The 24,843-nt window shown below is 28.6% G+C and overlaps 1 protein-coding gene across 1 annotated transcript in view; it reads left to right on the forward strand.

Moving 5' to 3' along the window:
* LOC113373913 (octopamine receptor Oamb-like) overlaps positions 1–24,843 on the forward strand; it is a 247,040-nt gene that overhangs the window by 187,323 nt on the left and 34,874 nt on the right. The window contains exon 4 of the mRNA XM_026614180.1: positions 18,539–18,734. Coding sequence (XP_026469965.1) covers positions 18,539–18,734 — 196 coding nt within the window. The remainder of the gene's footprint in view (positions 1–18,538; positions 18,735–24,843) is intronic.

Genomic DNA, 24,843 nt, shown 5'->3' on the forward strand with positions numbered 1-24,843 from the left:
TTCATAATAATTAATTGACGAGCTTTTGCAGAACTTTATTAAAGTTTAATAAGCTTCCTTTGCGATTGCAAGTATTTAGTCATGTTCATATATTTAATGCATGGTGAACAAGTCGCGACGCGGCACAAACTTTCTTGTCAAGCTCATCGGAATTGCAAATATAATATTTTGCCAGGGCTGAAGCATTTAAAATGAGTTTATATAAAAACGTTTCTGAATCTTTAGATCCTAATTTCTTTCTTTTCCAGATCGTATCTAGACAAGATTTCACTCCATAACCCTTTCCATTTAGAGTTCTTTTTTCATTCAAAAAAACTTTTTACAAATTGTTCACTGTTACAAATTACGGTCTTCTTTTATTTTTCAAGATCAACGTCTGAGATTGGTTGCTACAAAAGCATTCAGTTTTCTTTTTCGAGATCTTTCTTCCAAGCATAAACATCTTACGTGATAAATGAACATACCCAATCGGGATAATCCTGCCTAAATCGTGTTACTCAGGGAGATGAAATCCTATGTATTTAGTACGGAACCTGGAGGGTATATATTCACAGTATAATTTTCAAAATTTTAGATTAGATATCGAATTTATATCACACAAATTACTAGGCTTAAAATATTAACTTACTTGGCGTAAGTCATAACCGCAAAAAATCTAAAAAAAATGATAGGTAACTTTACGTTTTAAAGTATTTGAACATTTTGGCACTTGGTATATGTGTAGGTTTATGTGTGTTTTTCAATGTGTGTATTAGCAGATACAATTTTTCCTCGACGATGTTGAGAGCACGGATCAACCAATTTGAACAATTCACAAAGTATTCAAAAAGTTATAATCAACTAATGATGCTGATTAGTGTTTCCGTTTTGGAGATTTGGAGCAAAGAGTGCAAAAAATAGTCATGCCGTTTTTCAGTAAACGGATCATCCGGTTAGAATGATTCAAAAAATATTTTGTTGTGTTAACGGTATGAAGAAATTCCAACCAAAATTCTACCTGCTAGCGAGAAAAATCCAGATTACTTGTAATATAGCATGATTTTTCCTAAAAAAAATTATTCACTCGGATTAATCTGATAATTACTCAGTCTATTCACTATGAAATTAAAAATCTTCTACAGAAATATGAATTTAATTCCAATAAGTTTTGTGTTACACGATTTTAATTTTAACAGTATTCTAATATGATCAAAGAAAGTTCATCATTTTACATAATTAGTTACAAGATAAATATAATATTGCATAAAATTATTAGTATTTTTTGTTAGTTTATTGATATTTTTATTAACTCCCCGTAAGCTAAAGTTATAATATTGGGCCACAAATCGAAAATGAACATTTTTGCATAACTTCACATTTTAGAGTTTTCTTTTCGTTTCGGAGATACGAAGTAAAGAGAGCAGAAAATAAAAATCGAGATTTTGAAGAAAGGAGTATCCGATTTGAATGATCCAACAAACATTCAATTTGTAATGATTTGGGAGAAGTGGTTTTAGTTTTTGGCAAAGGTAGGTCCAGCCGTCTTGGAGATACCGAGCTAATTATGCCAAAAATGGCAGTTTTTGAGAGAACTAAGCATCCGATTTGAATGATTCAAAGAACTTTCCGTTTGTGTTGAGAAAAAAAAATTGTATGTCGAATATAATTCAGATTATAATTTTAATTCTGGCTAAAGTTCTAAAGCTCACTTCTATACTTTAAATAAATTATTTTAACTGTGTAATTCAGTTTATAAAATTCTTATAATTTATAATAATCTATTTAAAAACATTTAAAATTTTTCGAACATTTTGTTACGATATGGTAAGTTCCAGCAGTTTGCCTTAGGGCATAATGCCATACACCACTTGTTTAATATTATGGTTATCGTTCTTGTCAATTTTTTGACAAATGTAAACGTATTTTTTTAATTCCTAATTGAAAATTCATGATATATATATATATATATATATATATATATATATATATATATATAAGTGTATTATTATATATTTGCTTACTAATTTTTATTACTGCTGACAAGGCACCCGTCTATTAAGGTAGTTGACAATCTGTAGCTCAGCCGAGAGTTAAAAAGTTGAAAAGCTACTAGCGCTATAATGAGGTACATGAAAAGTTTTTGGGAAAAAAGCGGGAAAATAGGAAAAACGGAGGAAAGGAAAACGCTAAAATAAAATACCACGCAATAAAATTCTCTAAGCTGGATAATTTCGTTGAAGAAAAGTTTTGCATAAGCTGTATATTACATTTAAATTATAGTTGGGTTTCGAGCGCTGAAGTGAAAATTAAAACTATTTTTCAACAATTAATTAGGGTTTGAAAAATTCAATTTATGAAGTATTTAATTTTATTTAAAAGTTTTGTGAAATTGGTTTTATGTGGAAAGTTGTATAGATGTATACATTGATCTATCGTATTACATGTTCATATGAAAGTATGAAAATTATTTTCAAACTTTAGACTTATAGATGAGCAATAAAATATGAACAAATACTTGCTGTATAGAGAATGAATTTATTATAATATATAAACCCAAAAGTATAAAAACAAGAAAAAAAGAAAAAAATGATGATGATTATTACGTATGTACATATAATATAATGATTAATAAAGTAAAAAATCCATTTTCATTAATTGAGTCAAAGTCATCAACTGGTTTTTAGTGTTTCTTTATTGATGCTTTGAAAAATCTACAATAATTATGAAAATCTAGTTGTAAGTGGTAAAGTGCCTTGAGGATAATTTCATGCACTTTCCGATATATGTACATAACCTAATTAAACGATTTTAATTCAATTTTTACATAATCTAACAGGCCACCTATTACAGTTGTGCACTACTCCACCTGTATACCTGCCTGCTTTTCTCAAATTTGATATATTACTGTTATTGGAGTACAAATATTAAGAATGAGCTTTGAAGTATGAGCTTTTAATTTTCTAATGTGGAAGGATAGTAAATGTGGAGTAGTAAACAATTTTTACCACAAAGGATTTCAAAAAATCTCAAATATATTTTCATTTCATGTTATTAAATTTTAAAACTATTTTTCGAAATACTCTCGTGAAATATAAGTAGTTTTTTATAGCTTCAGGATACCGCAAGACATTATAACTTTGTTCAGTAATTTTTATACAGCATGCTGTATGTGGCCTACTTTTACTTTATCTAAAACTCGAAATAACGTTGATTTATATATGTTTTTGAAGTCATAATGTTATGTAAATTGAGCGACGCACAACGCAGAAGGGAACAACCAAATGAATTTCTGAACTTGTGTCCCTGTTTTAGAGTTTATAAGTGAGGCACTGGTAGAAAATTTACTCAAAAATGCTTAACATCGTATTAATAAATAGTGGTGTATAGCATAGTGCCTTAAGGCAAATATTCGATATTCAAAAAAAAACATGAAATGAAAAAATCTTTTCTCAAAAGCAATCGTTTTTTCAATAGAAGCAGATTATTTTGAATTTTTCAAGTCGGACTCTTCTTTCTCTCAAAAACTGCATTATTTTGTATATTTAGCTCTATATCTCCGAAACGACTGGATTCGCCAAAAACTAATCTTCACTTCTCCCCATCACTACGAATTGAATGTTTTCTAGATGATCCAAATCGGATGCTCCGTTCTCGCAAAAACTCGATTTTTAAGTTCTGCACTCTTTGCTTCGTATCTCCGAAATGGCTAGACCAACTTTACCAAAAACTAAGCAGCACGTCTCCTCATTAATCGACTGTGTTTTGAATCATTCAAATCGGGTGTTTTGTACACCCGAAATCGTCGTCGAAAAATTGTATCCACACTTACACACACATCCATTTTTTTCTAAGACATGACAAAATGTTCAGAAACCTCTGAAATGATAATATATGCAAAAAAAATCAATTTGGATTTTTGGACGATTACAATTAATACTAAAGTTAATTAATATTAATTTTTCATCAATTATTTATCTTAAACATAATAACCATACAACAAACTCAATTAAATCTGGATATAAAATAAGGAACTAATTTGTAAAGAAAACCAATATGAAATAGATTTAATTTTAAAACACTTTGATTTTTTTAAGTTATATTTTATAGTTTGATTGGATATTTATTTCTTATGGCCTGTTTCAATTATCATAATTCTACGATTATTTTTAAACAAAAAACTATCAAAAAAATGATTGTATCGAATTTAAATAGAATTTTAAACCAAGATTTGATAAATTAAAATTGTTGTTCTTGTAGTAGGAAACACATTTGTCAATTGAATTTGATTGTTATAATACCATTTTTGATATATTACATTCAGATAGCAAATATCTATCATTATTACATTAAAAACTATATGTATATGTATACATATATATATATATATATATATATATATATATTTATATTATATACCTGTGTGTGTGTGTGTGTGTGTAAAGTCGCTAAGTGCAACTTTCAATGCATAAATCGCTCTAACAATTCTAAATTTTTACAAGGTTCAAAAAGTATATTATAATTATGTGTTTAATTGAACATTTTTTATAACAATTTATAACTATTTTTGAAAACATTGAAAATAATCTATTTTTGAGAACTTATTAATAACTTAATCTATAATTGTTTCATTTGATTTAGAATCTTTTAAATAAATTATTTGAAAAATGTTAGGTTTTATCTGTGGATCGATATCAAAATCAGTTTGTATTTATAGAAAGTTATTATATATTTTTCAAATGATTTAATTAAAATAAAGTATTTTACCTGAATATTATAAAATTATTTTTATTTTTAATTCTGAACTTAATTATTTTAAATTACATTTTTTTAAATTTTATGCAATGATACTTACTCTGGCTCGTTTATAAAACATTTGATGCAAGGTAATAAATTATAATCTTTTGGTTGTACTCTTTATGTTAGAACAAAACTACTTATTAAATAATTTAATGTGTATATTAAATTAACATAAAAACATAGCTTTTATTAAACTATTTCAGTATAATTTCCACCAAATGCCCGTCTATGTTGTATTTATACTGGCTTCGCGCTTTGCCAGCAGGTACATGGACATTTAATTGCATTTTCATAGTCAAGTGGACTTGTGCACAATGATTAAATGCTTTTTTGATTACTCAAAACAAATACTAATACCAGAAAAGTGTACAAATTATACAACGTTTTAATTTTTTTTATATTTAATCATAAATTGCGATAGAGTTAAAAATTATTTGATAGCTAAGTTGTAATTTTCTATTCACCAGGTTTGCAATAAAGTATGCTATTGCAATTGCAATCATTATAAATCATATTTATAATGTTAATTAATATTTAATTAATAATCATCATAATTAATATCATAATTTAGGCAAGTATTATAATTTCAAAAAATAATTAAATAATTTATACAACTAGCAATTTCAACCTATTTTTGTATAAATTTTGATATGGTATTCCAAATATTCATAATGATACATTTGAATATTATTTTCCTAAAGAATTTAGCAAGTTATTTTAATTAAAAAAGAGTTCACAATACAGTCAACGATTCACAAATACATTCTATGTAATTATGAATAGTACAGTCCCCATTATTTCATAAAGCCGAAAACTTTTTATTTTTAATTATATATAATTAGTCATGAAAATGTAGAATGAAACTTTTAAACTTTATTAGAATAAAACTTTTTATGTAAAATATTATTCCACTTCTGAATTCAGGCTCAAAATAAAATTGTGTCATAGAAAAATATATTGTTATAATAAATTACAAAAACTTATAATTAAGTACTATTTATAATATATAATTTTGGTTTTCAATTTATAAAGGAAGTAAAACAAATCAAAATATTATGATCACATGTCCTAATTATAAATTACGATTTTGAATAAATTGAAAATTTAAGCAAATGCTTACCTTAGCATAAAATTGATTTAAAAAAGAGTGCGGGTAAGGTTCACAAGCGATTTAAGTAAAACTTATTTGTTATCAATATCATGGGGTATCTAGAACTGTATAAGATGGCATTTAAGTAACAATAAATACATTTTATGTTATTACTAATGTTTATTAGTAATATGGTAACACTTATGATGCACACATTTAAAAGTGTCAACCATTATATACATTTATACAGTGTTAAATTATAAATTATATATGTATAATGGCATTAAAAATATGTATAATATTTAGAAACAATAATGTAATTAAAGCCATACTTTAAATATGATATGATCGGTTTGTAATTAGCATTTAGGAATGAACCTTCATTAGAGAAATGAAGCAATTGCTGATTAATAATTTTCTATAATATTCGTTCACACAGTGGATTATGTTAAACAACGCCTAAACAAATATTGTTTTCGCAATTTCACTCATTGTATTTGAAGATCTTTATGTAATTAAAATTGACATACATTCATTGACTGCTTGTATTTTTTCTACTTTTTCGCTGGCGATATAATGTCATTCTTTGAAAAGCTGTAATATCTGTCTCGCCTAAAAATAGTTTTTATTTTAATAACTTCAAAGATTTATAGAAACTACGAATAATATAGAAATAATTTCCAATCAATAAACTTACGGTTATCATTTTACGTTTTATTATTTTCAAGGAACATGGTAAAATATTCTTCTGATTCAGGCATTTTTCATTGATGATTATTTATTTATGCCGATTTTTTTGTTGATAACGCATACAGCGTTGACGCCGGTACGCATACAACGACAGATCTATATTCACATACGCGACGACTAATCACAATCGACCCGTATAGAAATGATATCATCGAGGGCGAATGACGAATCATTGGCACTCGACTCTTATCTTATCTGCCGCAACGCACTTCTGTTGCATTTGTACGGATTTACACCCTAGTCGCGCCTAAAAAAGTTTTACTTCAAAAATTATACTTTTCAAATTATTATGGATTTTAAAAATTGCCGATTATCTCCTGGAGGCAACGCCATAAGAATTAAAGCGATAGCTGCTTATACATCTTTTTTCTCTACTTTTAAATATTGTTGTAAAAAAATTTTAAACTTCACTTGTTTTTGAGATATTCGTGGTCGACATTTTTACATCCTCAAATTGAACTGGTTTATTATGGTGATATATAACATTTCTATGCAATTTTGATTTTAATATAATGATGTCCGTATTGCTTCATTATAATTATATTTTATTTATAGTATCTCTATTGTTATAAAATCTAGTCCACCTCAGTACATTTAAAGTCTCAGAATGAACTGGTTTATTCTGCTGACATATTGTGAACTACATTCTTTTTAAAGTCCGATTCAAATCAATTTTCCAGCGACTAACTCTTTCTGTGCTTTAAAGTTTCTTTGAAATCGGTGCAACCTTTTCAGTATAATGTCTTTAGAATATAAAGTGTAACATTACTGACATTTTGTTGTCTTGCATTTTCTGAATAATTCCTTACAATTCATGTCTCACTTTAGCAACTTGCAAAGTGGAAAGGTCATTAATAATCGGAAACATTCTAATGCATGCTATCGATTTTTTTTTGCAACATGCAATTTGAGGCAAAAGGAAGAGTGGACTATTAATGTAAATGGCAATCCAACGAAACATTTTTATATGTTGGTAAAAGTTCTGGTACATGTTAGGTACTATTGATTGTATTTAATTATGTATTGCATCTGCAATGAATTTGTCGATTTTCCTCAAACAATATGATTTCTGTGATGTGATCGATTGAATAATATATATATTGAAATTTTGAAAATTTATCAAGAAAATTGTCAAAATATATCTTCCAATGACGAGTGTTGTATTTCACTATTATCTCAAATTGTTCACATTGAACCTTATCCTCACTTTTTATTTACGAGCTTAAATATTATATTTATCAACATTTTATATTAAACGTAATTTACATATTATATTAAACGTCTCAAAATTTTTGTAAAAGTTTTTCACTTACATCATGTTTCTTATATTACTTTTAAGTTTTATTTTTTATTAGTTCTTTTGTCGATTTCCGACGTTATTTTGAAAAAATGTAATTACACAATTGAGAAGGGGTGTCATCCCCCCGAGGGGTGATGGCGCAACCCGTATTATTTTCACTTTTGAACTTGAGGGTAAGATAAACCTAATTCCAAAATTTCATTCAATTCGGAGCACAGTAAAAAAAATCAGAGGTTATACCCTTTTTTCCTCTCCGTTTACTGCACTAACAACATATAAATAATTGAAAATTTAAAATTTGCACATATAATTAAATATTAAATTTATTTCATATTTATATAATAAAATTATTTTAAAATTATAAAATATAAAAACAAAATAAAATTTAGGGATATCTAAATTTGGGAATTTAGTTATTATATCGAGATTTGTGTGATCACACTAATATTAAAAATAGGTAGAACTAGTGCATTTTGCCTTAAGGCAAAATGCTGTAACTTCCCGTACTTCAAATGGATTATTATAAATATTGTAACTTTCATTATTCTTATTTTATTAAAATTAAATAAGCAAAACTTAATCAATTGGATTTAAAATGAAAAACATTGTCAAATATTTGGAAGTATATTTGATAAACTGAATTGCAAAGTTAAAATATTTTTTTTTATTTGAAGTATATAAGTAATCGTAATTATTTTTCGATAGTTAAATTTTTTTTGAAAAATAAAAAAAATGAATTAAAAAAAATCTTTCCATAAAGGTAACCGTTTCGTTAACACAAACAGAACGTTTTTTAAATCATTCTAATCGGATGCTTAGTTCACTTAAAAACTGAAATTTCTTGCACATTTAGCACTATATCTTCGAAACAGCTGGACCTGCTTTTGTCAAAATCTAATCACCACTTCTCATCATCATTATGAATCGGAAGTTAGCTGAATCGTTCAAATTAGTTGATCAGTCATTTTTAACACTTTCTGCTCTATATCTCCGAAGTCGCTGAACCTGCCTTCATCAAAAACTAATCAGCACGCCTGTTCATCAATAGGAATCAAAGGATTTTTTGACCATTTAAATCGGTTTATCCGTACGCCCGAAATCGTCGACGAAAAACTGTCTCCACACATACCCACACATCATTTTTTTCTGAGGTATACCAAAATGTTCAGAAACCTCTGAAACGTGAAGATAAGCAAAAAAAATATTTTCGATTTTCGGCCCATTACTATAGCTTACCCTACGAGAAGATAATAAATGTTATATATGCGACATTAAATAATTCTATTTTATAGAGTATAACAAAATTCAAATATTAATTTTTAAAAACTCTACTTTGGACAGAACATAAAAGCAAATCTTATTAATATCATGGATTTTATCAAACATTGCACATTCCATTATGTTATAAAATTATTTAGCCACCATCATGTAATCCGATTATAAACTATATCCTAATAGAAAATATTTTTCCATTCATGCATTTTCAATTACAAAATAATGGCTGCAGAGTAAATTTTAAAGTCCTCTCGACCAAATAATTTTGCAATATGATGCAAATCATGGGCATATGTGTTCATGTAATACCCAAATAGAATATTAGGAAATGTTAACTCTAATTAATTTGTCTGATATTTCATCGCGCCCACGAAACATATCCACATAATGGCGCTTTTAATAGCTCCATAAAGTATATTATTTTTGACAACGATTATAAACAACGCTTACATTAGTAGACTAGCTGATGGAAAAAAGTAGGTAAGTGATTATCAACATAACAGTATTACAGAAAGTAGAAGATTTTTTTGTTTTTAAACAGCCATCAGAGCTGTTGTGGATATATACATCTCAACTAAGTATTTTGATCAGAAAATAATCCAATGGTTGGGCTATCTATATTTCATATATAACTACTTCTGTTTGATATATTAATATTATATGAATTTTAGTCCTGATCATTTTTAATTTGATGCGGAAATGTTGTTTCTTGTGTTCTTCACAATAGAAAATTTGATAGAATGGATGAGTATTTATTGATTGAAAATGTTGTTGATTAGCTGAAGTACCAGATAGAATTTTTGTGGCTCTATCAACTTGATTTTCATAATTATTATTAAAAAGACTTTAGTTAGAAAGAAAATGTCACATGATTTTCTTGACGAATGACGAAAAAAAGTATCTTCACTTGGAAATTTATTTTTCTAAATATTGATATCACTACTGAATGATTGATCAGGCTTTGAATTGGATAGCCAACCTGGAACTTTTAGTTGCAAAGCCAAAGCTCTCACTACAAGGCCACAAAAAAGTCTAGTAAATATTTAATAATACAATTTGGGAATAAAAACCAAAATGTATTTTCTAATATGTATGCTATATGGATATTATCTTGCATAATATTGCTTTTCAATGAAATGCCAAATAAGGAATCAAGAAATTAAGAGTCAAAACAACACATTTTATACTACATTTTCTGTGCAAAAATGCAATTTAGCTAAAATTAAAGATGCATCTTTATTTTTTATCTTTTTTAAAATATGATCCACCAACTCTTCTTCTAAATGTGGTGTACGGTAATTGGTAATAACCGTAAAATGAAAGCGCCTGTAAAAAAATTTATTATAAGTGGTTGCTTGAGTTATTTTACAAAAAAAAAACTGTAAATTGAATACTTCAATTAGCGAAGGCATTTGTGTATAATAATTGTCAAGCGTTAATAAGATAATTTGAAATATTTAGATGTTCGTCGGCTCTTCATGATAAAAAGAAATAATTTATTCAGTGTTTATCATACAGTACTTATGTAAAAGAATTAATTATTCATTGATACCGAATAAATAGTTATACTTACTAGTTGGATAAGTAGGCACTTATAAATTTATGAGCTGATTCTGTCGCAAATTAGACTAATGTTCAAAGCTATGTTACGTTCCAGTTTTCATACAAAATGCTACTAAATACTGTCAACATGCCATGTAATTGCTGTGCTATCAGACGTTTTACACACAAGAGTGAAGTTGCCACTCATATATTAAGTCATATCTTGAAAATGTAGTTATGATAACATCGTTTTTTGACATTTGTGCGTTTGAAAATTATTTTAATAATGTGTACACAATTTGTGTAATTTTTTTTTTTTTTTGGGTTCCCTACCGTTCCGTAAGATTTTTAATTTTGAAGTTTATTTATATGGTTCAAACAAAAGTTTTCGACATTTTCAACGGTGTGGAATAACCGATTTGTATGATTAAAAAACAGGTTCGTATTAGCGAGACGTTTTTGCAAAAGGCATATCTTGCCATTCCGGAGGTATGGAGCGCAAAGGACGTAGAAATATGGTCATGTAATTTTTGAAGAATCGGATCATCCGATTAAATTAATTCAAAAAACCTTTTGCTTGTGTAGACGGTGTGCAAAAAATGGTTTTACAAGAAATTTCGTAGTTTTGAATTGAATTGAAAAAAAAATTCAAGATTTTCACAAAAAAAAATAAAGTTTCAAAAAACTCAATTTTTTTAAATATTTCATCATTTTCAAATGATTCGGACTTTCAAAAATATCATCATTGTAAGAAAAAACGATTTCTTCCTAAAATTTTCGAATATTTAGAAATATCCAAAAAGAAATAGATATTTTCAAAAATTTTCAAATTTTCTTCAAAAATTCAAAAAAAAAACGAACTTAAAAATTCCAAATTATCAAAAAAATCAAATTAAAAAAAAATTGAACAAATTTCTTGTCAACATACATATAAGTAGTTTGTAGAACACTCTTGTCGCCCAATATAATAAGCACTTATTAATTCGTAGTATGTATTTATAATAAATAATTTATTTGAAATTATAAAGAAATGATTGCTTACTTTTATTTCTCGAATTTTTAATTACGGTAAGGAAAGTTACAGCAATTTGCACGATGCCATGCACACTAGTTAACTTCCCGTAGGGCAAGTTATAGTAATCGCAAAAAAATCTTAAATGAAAATTTTTATATATCTTTACGTTTCAAAATACTCTGAACATTTTGGCATACCTTAGAAAAAATGGATGTATTTGTGTGTGTATGTGCGTGTATGTGTGTGTGTACGGATACAAATTTTCGTCGACGATTTCGGGAACAAGGATAAAGCGATTTGAATAATTCAAGAAACATTCGAATTGTATTGATAAGGAGTCATGCTGATTAGTTTTTGGCAAAGGCAGGTCTAGCCGTTCCGAAGATATGGGGCAAAAAGTGCCAATAACTCAGTTTTAAGAGAATGCAGCATCCGATTTCAATAATTCAAAAAGCATTTTTCTTGTATTAACAAGATGAAGAACTGATCAAATTTTCATGAAGGCAGGTCTAGCGGTTTCGGAGATCTAGTAAAAAAAGTAAAAAAAAATGCCATTTGGTGGTCAAAAATGATCATTAGACATATGCACATCAAATTATCAGATATTTTATAGAGATTTTAACAATAAGTATGAATTTTGTTTACATAGCTATATATTCCGTACCAATGTTTATGCGTTAGACGGCGACGCGGCACTTACGCGCTTCGATAGTTTGTCTTTATGCAGTTAAAGCAGTACGATTGCTTTGAAAAAAAGTTCAGAATTTCCAAAATATTTCAAATAAATTTTTCTTCAAAAAGTCTTTTTTTAAAAAAAAAGTAAAGTTTGACAAAAATTTATAGTTTCTCAAAAATTTAATTTTTTCAGAGTATTTTTTTTTTTCAAAAATGTTAATCTTTCCAAAAAAAAATAATAATTTGTGGTACGGATAGTTCTAGCAATTTGCCTTAAGGCACGACGCCATGCATACTAGTTATATCATCTATTAGTAAATATCTCAAAATAGCAAAATGCCTTAAGCATTGTGCTAAATATAAAGTAGAAGTTCGCTCTGTAATTCCCGTCCACTCAGATTCTCCTGACTGACCTGAGTTCCTCTAAATTGATTCAATTACTCATTTGAGATGCGGAAACAATTATACGGAAATCGAATTATTCAGCAATTTAAGAATCCCTAAACTTAAAATTTATGAAGGAGAATGTCATGAAATGTCGCCGGCAGTTTGTGTCGTGTTTTAAGACTTGGTTCTCTAATATTGAATGAAATATTACACTTTTAATACAGCTTAAATGTCACAACCGAGGAGTGCGTGTGACAGCGCGAAGCAACAGACGACTACGAATATAATGTTCGGAGTAGGTACTTTATGATATATGAGATATAAGTATAAAGCGCCAATAGATATTAATTTTCAATTTCAGTTTACAATTTTTTTTTAATTTCTTGATAAAAGCAACATGCTAGTGCATCACTGGAATTCATTTACCCTATCTTTAAAGTGATAATATAGTTTGAACTTCAATTAGGGTAATTATCGCATAAATTAATCGCATAACTAGTGAGGCGCATGGCATCGTGCCTTAAGGCAAATTGCTGGAACTTCCCGTACCAAAAATTATTATTTTTTTTAAAGAATAACAATTTTGAAAAAATTACTCTGAAAAATTAGATTTTTGAGAAACTATAAATTTTTTGACAAAAATTTACTTTTTTGTAAAAAAAGACTTTTTGAAGAAAAGTGTGTTTTGAAATATTTTGGAAATTCTGAACTTTTTTCAAAGCAATCATACTGTTTTAACTGTATAGAGACAAAATATCGAAGCGCGTAAGCGCCGCGCAGCCGTCTAGCGGATAAGTATTGGTACGGAACCCATCGGAATGTAAACAAAATTTATACTTATTGGTAAAATCTCTATAAAATATCTGATAATTTGATGTGCATATGTCTAATGATCATTTTTGACCACTATTAGTTTTTTGACTAAATCTCCGAAACCGCTAGACCTGCCTTCATGAAAATTTGATCAGTTCTTCATATTGTTAAAACAAGTAAAATGCTTTTTGAATTATTTACATCGGATGCTTCGTTCTCTTAAACCGAGTTACCGTTTTTGGCACTTTTTGCCTCATATCGACGGAACAGCTAGACCTGCCTTCGCCAAAAACTAATCAGCACGTCTCCTTATCAATACGAATCGAATGTTTTCTGAATTATTATAATCGCTTCATCCTTGTTCCCGAAATCGTCGACGGAAAATTTGTATCTGAAAACACATACAAACGCATACACATACACACACATACATCCATTTTTTCTAAGGTATGCCAAAATATTCAGAAATCTCTGAAACGTAAAAATATATAAAAATTGTCATTTTAGATTTTTTTGCGATTACTATAACTTACCCTGCGTGAAGTTAAAAATCAATAATGAAAATTTTTATTTTTCTGTGTGTATGTATGTGGGAGTATGTGCAGATACAGTTTTTCGGTGACGATTTGAAGAGCACGGAGCAATTGATTTGAATGATTCAAAAAGCATACGATTTGTATTGACAGGTAGCCGTGCTGACTAATTTTTGGCAAAAGCAAGTCCAACCCTTTCAAAGATACGGAGCAAAAAATGCCGAAATTGGCAATTCAATTTTCGAGGAAACCGATTTGAATAATTAAAAAAATATTTTGACTTGTTTTTACGGAATAAAAAATTGATCAAATATTTTGGGAAAGCTGGTTTAGCACTTTGGATAATCCAATGAAAAACGTTAAGAAAATACCATTTGGCAGTCAAAAATGATCATTAGAGATATGCACATTATCAAATTATATTTCGACTCATTCAAACCAGATACTCTGTTCTCTCGAAAACTACCATTTTTTGCACATTTAGCTCATTATCTCCGAAACGGCTGGATCTGTCTTTGCCAAAAACTAATCACGACTGCTTCCCATCGTTACAAATTATTTTTTTTTTTTTTTGAGTCATTCACATCGGATGGTCTGTTCTTTAAAAACCTTAACTGATATTTTCTGCACTTCTCACTTCGAATGTCTAGCACGTATCTCCATCAGTAAGAATCGAATGTTTTTTTTTGCATATCTCAAATATATATATACACATACACATTCATTTTTCTAAGGTATGCCAAAATGTTTAAAAACTTCTGCCACGTGAAGACTGAAGATATGCAAAAAAAATCAATTTTAAATTATGTAAATGTATATCAAATTATTATTAAGAAAAGTTAATTTAAATATTATTATTACTTAAAACAATTAATATATAGTACGAGGTTATAAAAATTATGGGCAACATTATTGAAGCAATTGTTTTGAGTGAAAAAATCCAAGGTGATATTGTACCTTTACCACGGATACTATATATTAATTTTTTCTGAATTTGCTGTAAAGACTGCAATTTCACAGTGTGCTTTGAGCCAAGATGCCATGTATCACTAGTTAATTTTCATTCAGCAATAAATATTGGATAAATATATCACAAAATAATAATCAAAATATTGCGCCAATATTTACTTCGAACATCTTTTTTATCAGAAACTTGCATAAAATTAGTCTTTATTCAGGTCTAGCCTTGAAATTTTGTGATAGATACTGATTAAAGCATCAGATAAAATAATTTAAAATAGGATTATTTTGTAGAATCACGTATGATATGGTTAACAAAGCCGATAGTATAGTACTGCATTTTTAGTAAACATAATTTATATAATTAGGTACCTATATGATTCAAACAGGAATATGCAAACTTTGGTAAACGTCCGTGGATAATTGAATTAATGGAGTAAATTTACATACCAACGCAGGACAAAATTGAAAACCGTAGTTGAACTAATTATTTTGTGGACTTTTAAGTCTTCACGCGGTGTATTTACCTAACTTCTACACACAACGTTACTAACTCTAGGTGTAAATTGTATGAATAACTAAATTTCTACATAATTTAGTACATTAATTACAAAATTTACTCACTTTGGTTAGCCACATATACGTTGGTATTTTATAGTATTAAACTACCTAGCACGTAAAATTAATGCTACGTACGAGATTGTGAGGAATGTTCGTCTGAGAGAAAGCACATCGAAATAACACGGAACATTCCAGGAGCAGCATCCTGATACAAAACTATTTAGGATTGAATCTAATTGAAAAGTTTGTACTTGTATAGTTGATGTATTGTCGTACACCTGAAAATCTAGTAGGCTCTACGAAATCATTTGCAATATTCGAAATTTGTTATAGCTACCATAAACCATATTAAATTACAGAACTGTTTGTATGTTTTTGTCAAGATAAAACATAATCTTCATCGTCAACCATTCCAATTTAAAATTGTCAATAAAATAATATAATTATAATTACATGCAAATTTTAAATCATAACAAATAAACATAAATTACTATATTTTACCTTTCTCTAATTTTACAGAGAAAAAACTAATTTGTTTTTATTTTTAATATTTTTAATTAAAAAAAAATGGATCAAAAATACCGAAATTTGAACATTAAACATTTGAATTAAAGTACTTTGATCATAAATAAATTTATATTTTAGAGATTTGTACCGTTGTCCCATATAAAACCGGTATTGTATATTGGATTTCAGCCTGGATCGAAGCATAATGTCGGGTTAGTGTTAAGTTCATATACCGATTCTAAATTGGACACAGAATAAACGTCTTAATTTTGTTTTTAGTTTAAACTTGATGGATTGTGCCCAAATTTTTAGTTAAACTGAAATTCTTTTTGGAAAAAAAGACTGTCAAAAAAAGATATTTTTATATTTTGAGATATTTTGGAAATGTACTTTTTTTAAGCAATCGCGCTGCTTAAATATGATCATTTTTAATCTCCAAATTGCTTTTATTACTTTTTTTGCTAGATCTCCGAAACCACTAGACCAAAAATGTTTTATGAAGTATTAAAATCGGACGATCCATATTCTCAAAAACTGAATTGCCGTTTTTAGCATTTTTTGCCCCGTATCTTCTAAACGGCTTTTGATAAAAACGAATCAGTACGTCTCCTTATCAAGAAGACTGATGGGACTCGAATGTTTTTTGAATCAATGAAATCGGTTAAACTATTGAACATACATACACACACATACTTACATCCATTTTTTCTAATGCCAAAATGTCTGGAAACCTCTGAAACGTGAAGATATATGAAAATGTTCATTTTCGGATTTTTGCGTTTGCTATACATACGGGAAGTTAACAAAATTATTTTCTAACTAAATAATATAAATTAAATAATATAAAACAGATAATTTATGCGATAAAAGTATATATATAATATATACTAGCAAACCCGAGGAACTCCGTTTTGCCACCAGATGGTGTCGTGAGAAAGACAAAGAAATTTTTGTTTGTTTTATATTTGAAAAGGAAAAATTTGATTTTATTACACAACAATAATGAATTAATTTCGATTACAAAAATGAAGTGTTTTTTAGTTGAACTTCTCTAAGTAAATGAAAGTGAATCCGCAAATTATCCGTTTCATTAAAGTGCTCTTTAGTAAACCACATTTTTTGTTTTTTGGTCTGGCGTTAACACAAACAAAGCGGATGGTTTCCCAACTCGTGAACAGGCAACGTATAACTGACCATGTGAACAACAATGATTTTCTAAATAATCTATTTGAAATTTATCCCGCAATCACTAAGCGATTGGCCTTGCGACTTGTTATTGCGAACGCAAGGCGAACTGGAAATTGCAATCGTCAAACGGAAGATCAGTCGGAATCATTGGTATGTCATCAAATCGCCCGCAATATTTGATTGAATGGTGAAATTCAGTGCTTGTACATCATTATTCTTTGAGGCAAGAATTGCTCGTTGACTTAACCAAGCATAATTCTGATAACTCTCACTAATGTCATTACTCGAATTTTTAATAACGGTGCGTGAAGTTCCAGCAACTTGCATCAAGGCACGATGCCATGCACTACTAATTTTCTTATGCTATAAAGCTTGCGGAGGCTTTTTCCACGAATGCAAAATTGTCGAAATCGGTTCGTGCGTTCTGGAGTTAAATCGTCAGGAAGGAAAACCCGACTAATTTATATATATATATATATATATATATATATATATATATATATGTAGATAATCTATTTGAAATTATTCAAAACAATTATTGATTATTTTCATTACTCGAATTTCTAATTACGGTGCGTGAAGTTCCAGCAATTTGCATTAAGGCACGATGCCATGCACTACTAATTTTATATATATATATATATATATATATATATATATATATACATTTGCGTGTGTGTATGTGAATGCTTAATATAGCACGCAGATATAGCTTTGTTTTTGCCTATTTCACAAATAATTCCTATCAATAATGATATTAGTTTAACATTAATAACGGCTCGATGTTTTCTTCAAAGATTGATATCACTATCAATGTACATCCTCACTAATCCGATCAACGTCCGATTTCCTACCATTTTGATGGACATTTCCGATCCACCGGTATTAGAAACCTAATCCTCTTCGGCTATTTATTTATATTGAATCGATTAATTTAATCGATTGATAATTAAATATCGCATTAAATAACAAAAACATGTATGATACTTCATAGATACTAAAGTGAATAATAATAATATTATTGATAACATAAAATAAAATTGCATTAACTAAAACAACATTTTACTTGATAATTCGTAGATTTATAATAAGCAATTGATATACGTGTCTCTCAAGTTGAAATATTTTGCAAGGTAAATTGATCTATCAATGTCTTTCGGTTCCAGGAATCCGAGGATCTGATAGACATATCTTCATGTCCGTGGACGTGCGAGTTGACGAATGATGCAGGATATGTGGTGTATTCTGCTCTAGGATCATTCTACATTCCTATGTTTGTCATGTTATTTTTCTACTGGAGGATATATAGAGCAGCTGTCAGGACAACCAGAGCTATCAACCAAGGATTCAGGACCACAAAAGGTAAGTGGAGGACATGGTTATTCACTGATTTCTAATATATTTTGATCTTTGGCCTAACTATTGTTGATGTCTCTGAGAAGATGTTGAACTGATTTACTTTGAGTAGATCAATTCGGGAGTTATATAAATATTTTATATACGTGTTATAAATTTTATGTGCGTATTCAGTAGGTTTGGGAATCGGTAACTATCAATTTTTTATACCCTTAAGTCATAAAGGATGGTCTGGGATGCGTAAAAGCATTTCCTTCGCTATACAAAAAAGAAACCCTTAAGTCATAAGAGATATCCACCCTTAATTTTTTTTGTAATTTTTAGACAGAATTTTTTGTTTTTACTTTTTTATAGTGTGGTAATAAAAATACATACAACCAAAATCTTTACTTTTTACTAATGCCCATTTTTTATAGTCATTTTGGTAATTCAATCATTTTTTATCCGGCGTTTAGTCATTGAATATTTGACATAATTTTAATTCAGATTTTTTAGGCTTGAAGGAAAAGCTTACATTTTTCTCCAAAATACAATTTTTTATTACTAAGGGTTGTCGAGTCCTAATACTTTTTTTAATTTTGGAATCAACTATTCTTATTTTAATTTTTTTAATGTAGAATTGCAAAATACATATAATTCTTTTTACTTTAGAATACTATTTATTTTTATGAAGTGTTGTCCAACTTTAATATTTTTAAATTTTGGGACCAATTTTCTTTATTCTGATTTTATATAATTCCAAATTGAAAATACGTGAAATTCTTTTTATTTAAAAAAAAACTCTTTATTTTTTATCAACTATTCTATTTCATAATAGCCAAATAAACAATATTTCACCACGCTTTTTTCAGTCAGTAGGAGTTTTATTTACTGAATTTTGATTGATATTTTTCTGACCTTATGGCATTATGAAAAAAACAAAATATTTTTATCAATTGTTGTTTGCGCTTCTCATTTTCCCATTGTACAAATATTTCCCGAAGTGCACAAACAGCAGATAGTTTATAAGTGTTGCAAAAACAATTTTTGCAAAAAAATCTGAAGAAACAACAGTTTTTAATAGAGATTTATAGGTGCTATACAAATCTATGGCAAATCTGTAAAATTTTCTACTACAATCAATTTGCTGAGCATGCCACATAACAATATATGTACTTTAAAAATGAATTATAGGATTTTGATTCGTATTTCAAAAATTACTGGATTAATAAAAAGCACGCTAATAATATATCAAATTTTTGAAAAATTAAATGTCCAAATTCAATTTAAATGGAACCAGTTTAAGCTTAGATTGGCTATTGCAAAAACTTTGCAGTGGGTGACTATAGTCATATAGTTTGGCTGGGTGCCCCTTTCATTTAGGGGGAGGGAGGATGTGATAAATAATTACGAAATATTCTGTGGGGGAGGGAGGTGTGTAGTACAATATCACGTGTATTTATTTTTTTCTGATTTTTTAAAATAAAATCAAACATTTGCAAAAACACGATAAATGACATTTTTTTCTCGTAACTAAAAATACACGTAATGTTTGGTCCTAAAAATCTCAAAATTTGGTCGTGTAATTAATGGACGCCTCATGCACCTAAACTAAACGTTTTAAATTAGAAATATTTTATATGGCAAAACAACGTTCTTCGGGTCAGCTAGTATATATATATATATAGTGTGTGTGTGTGTGTGTGCGTCTTTCTGTTTTCTATTTATCTTTTACACTTGCAGTGATTGAACTGTACAAAATATGCCTGTAATACATTACATGCATATCCAAAAATAAAATCGTACAAGTTTTTCTCATTATGGTCCGCAGATAAAAAATATGCCGATTCAACGATTCCAATTCCCGTCGTACGAGCATAGACTCCTTATTCATATTTATTCAAATGTATGTATATCGGAACATCTGGATCTGAGATGTGATGCGAACGAATTTCGTTTTGATGCGATTTCAAAATACTTCGGTTAAGGTTGCAAAGATACGGGTATATCACAATCAGGACCAGAAAACCAGAAAAAAGCTAAATAATCCTCTTTGCATCGAGTAATTTAGACCGTTGGGACACCTAATATAATTTTGTAATATGAAAGTATACCCTCGTAGTGGTAAGAATTTATCTACTTACATGTGCGTGAAATTGAAGTGAATGCATATATATAAATATATATATATATATATATATATATATATATATGAGATGGGCTTATCATATCCGAAGCCGGATCGACTCGGATTTGACTCCGCTTCATGGTGGAGTTATATCCGCTTAACAACTCCACGACTCCGAAAACTTTGAAACCGAAATACTCGACACAAATGTGTTCTATAGTGAGTTGTTTAGGCATCTAAAGGTTTGTCAAATCCCATTCAATTTTTTTAAATGGAAATTTATAAATAAAATAAAATAAAAAAATATCAATAAAATAATTTTTCTAAAAAATTCCCAAATAAATGATGAGTTGTAAAATTTTTTGGTCGACCACATGATCGACTCAATGACTCGTAATTTTAACAGTGTTGACCAAAGTAAAAACGCAAAACTTGAGAATCAAATTCAATTTAATTATTTTCTTTTGATGAGAAAATAATTGATTTTTGGGATTAATTTTATATAAAAACAATGTAGTAAACTTTGTAATAAAAGCAACACGTTTATCATAGAATATTTTAACGAAATAATAATACTTCTGCTTTCTAATTTTTTCTTCTGCTATTTCCATTTGAGAATTAATATTATATCCGGTAGTTCGATTAGCATAGTATTACTTTTACTCAATTATATAATTGTGAAAAAGTAAAAATTTAATTCTATATATTATTTGCTGCTTAAATACTATTGACGTCACTGATATATTTTGCACTCTAAAGTATTGTTATTTCAGGCTATGAAAAAAACAGATTATTAAATGAATTTTGTTTCGTGTATTTTTTGGTATGTATGTATATTCCTGATTGCAGTCTTTTACGGCCAAAGATTGTCGTAGTTAGAAATATGACCCCTTACTATTCAATAAATTATACATTGGAGCTATTCACACTTGAACACAATTTCATTGTTCTGTATCTTTGAAGTAATATTTTTGTATTTTATAGAAAAAACTGTATACCTAAAAGGTCATAAAACTGCCTGTGGAACGAGAAAGCGACAGCTTCCTTCCCAAAGCAAAAACGCAGTAACAGATTTAGTACCAGTTTAGGGAAGTCGGATATGACAAATCTTATATGACAAATTATATATATGTATATATATATATATATATATATATATATATATATATATATTAAACACGTTATGATTAGAAAACTGGGTCGAATCCAGTTTTTTTTGCGAAAAAATGCTGGTCAACGTCATTGATATTAAAGATCTAAAAACAAACAAACCATAGTAAAAATGAAGAAAAATACATGCGATATAGGTAAAAAAAATATTTTCTATTTTAATTATGAAAACACACTTACATTGCATGTGGTGTGGCAGGGCACAAAGGTTCGATTTGACTTTGAGCTATTATTGTGAAAACCAATCCAATTATATCACAACAGATCCCACATATTAAACTAACAACCATCTGACCAATAAAACTAGAAGCTAATTCGTCTTAATAGAAATGTATTTTATTTCCTGTTTTTGTAAAATTTGTTAGTGGTTCTTTCTATCCCTTAGGGTGGGACAGCCAGGGGGCAAACAGAACCGACGCCTTATTTTTAATGCTGAAGAATGTGAAATATTCATTTAATGGGTCCTGTTTACCCCACTCACAAGCTTTTACAGAGAAAAAAAGAAAAACCGTTGAATCTAACCTAAAAATAAAAATATATCTTATAAAATGATGTGATAAAGTGTACTTAAAAATTATATTAAGGTCTCGTAAACTAAACCAAAAATAAACTAACAACAAAACAAAATACTTATGTCTAACAACAAAACAAATACTTTTCATACATGATCGTGTATATTCGGTCGTAAGAAACAGGTGATACGTTGTTTTCTATACTTTAAAATATTGTTGTTGCAAAATTCTTAACCTAACTTGCTTTTAAGGGGGTATTCTACTGTAGAAGCATGAATTTTGCCCGTTTTTTCGAGCGCTGTATAAAGTCTATGATTTGTTTATTGATATTTTATTATTACATACAAAAATTATTAACGAAAAAAAATTAGAATTCACAAAGTTATGAGCAGTCAAAGTGGGAGCTCAAAAAAAGAGGGTGTTCTGGCGTGCATGATTCCAACCCTCCTGGTGATCCGAAACATAAAAAAAAAGATGGATTCTTAATTATTATAGATGTCGCTATCGTATGAACCTTGGATAAGTCAAAAAAAAATTTTTTTGTTTGAATCGCGGCAGTTTGAAAGAAAAAATGTTTTTTTCATGTTTTTTTAACCATTCCGAATTTTTTAAAAATACTAAATGAAAAGTTATAGTTTTGGGAGAGGTCCATGCGATGAAGCAATGTATAGAGAAAATCCTCTCTAAATTTGAAGTAAATCGGTTCATTAGAACTCGAGATATCCTTACCGCCAGCTCGAAAAAAGTAGTTCCGAGAAAAACGCGTTCAAAGTTTTGAGACTCGGTCGGACCCGAACCGAGGCCACGTCACTAAAACGGCTATAACTCAGGATATAATAGTAATTTTAAAAAATCCTTTTAATGACATATTTTTGAGTAACTAAACTTGGAAAATATGAAAAAAATTTTTTTCAATTTTTTTCAAAATTCTACAGTAGAATACCCCCTTAAGATATGGTGGGGATAATTACTCGTAGACCTTTTAGCCCCTCTCTACAGTATATATGTTCTAAAAAAAATGCAAAATTCCACAGACTAAAGACTCTGAAGTTAAAATATGAAAGTTATTTACAAAGTCGTTATGAAATTGAGTTATAATTTTGTGTATACAGGTGCAACTACAAGTATAAAATTATATAGTGTATTTATCAAATATAATAATTCTTCACACGTTCACAACTTCGAATTATTTTCTGTCCCACTTTCCACTCAAACTCATAACCTATGATTCTAACTTAAAATTAATAAAGTTGAAAATTCTTTCTTCAAGTATACAAGATTATATCTTTATCGTAAAATAAAATTGATTCTTTTTACGACCAATAACAACTTCATTTATGATTTCCAGAATCGCATTAGTTCAGAGAAAAGTCTATTTATACAATAATATATAAATACCGTAGTATCAGAAGTTTGTCGAAAGTTTTTATTTTCTTCTCCATGAGATGGGAGGCAAAAAGAATAAGTTGTTACCGACGACGTTTTTATTTTCAGTTTTATATATAATATTTCGATATCTTTGTAACTTGGCAGGGTTGTTGAAACTTTGGAGTAGTCAATGGACAATTGATGATAGAGGACAAACCCATATATTTTATAAATAAATAAATAACAATGTTCCTAATTTTAGAAGGAAAATGTTTATATCAGTTAAATATACGTGAACATTTATTTCTTCCAATAAAAAGTGTGATCATAAATGACACCACTGGTTCTTTGCTAAATTGTTCAAATCCTTATTTTTAAATTGGCTGCCTGACATAATACTTTTTACATATTTCAATATAAATTAAATTTAAAATCTAATATAAATACTCTTCTTCTGTAAAGCTGAAGAATTAAATACTTATTTTCGGCATTAGATAATGTTCCAGCATAGAGCTCAACTCATTTATTTTCAGTGAAACTTTTACGCTACATTGATTTTTGATGAATATATATTAGACTACGATCAGGGATGAAAAACATACTCTTTAATTTCAATATTTTCAATCAATATTGAATTTACATCACATAATGGATGTCCTATTTCATCTACTTTTGCTATATTTAAAAAAAGTATCAATAAAGTGCACCTAAATTTTTTTTTTATACCGATGGTAAAAGCAAAATCTATTACATTTCTTAATGATTTTGAAATTTACTCACAATGCAGTAAATAATAAAAGTCAATAAATATTATATTCTGCTGCTATGTAGCAATTCTTCCTAGAGGTATTACAGTTCTGTTTGTTCTGATCACTGCAGGAATGAAAGCTCAACTTTACTTTGGGAGAACTTAAAAGCTTCGCATTTGAAAATGCTCGCAGAGTGATAGATTTATTGC

This window comes from Ctenocephalides felis, unplaced genomic scaffold, assembly GCF_003426905.1.
Source record: "Ctenocephalides felis isolate EL2017-DRISC unplaced genomic scaffold, ASM342690v1 CF-g0.4_SCAFFOLD_01604, whole genome shotgun sequence".
In the NCBI taxonomy this organism is placed as follows: Eukaryota; Metazoa; Arthropoda; class Insecta; order Siphonaptera; family Pulicidae; genus Ctenocephalides; species Ctenocephalides felis.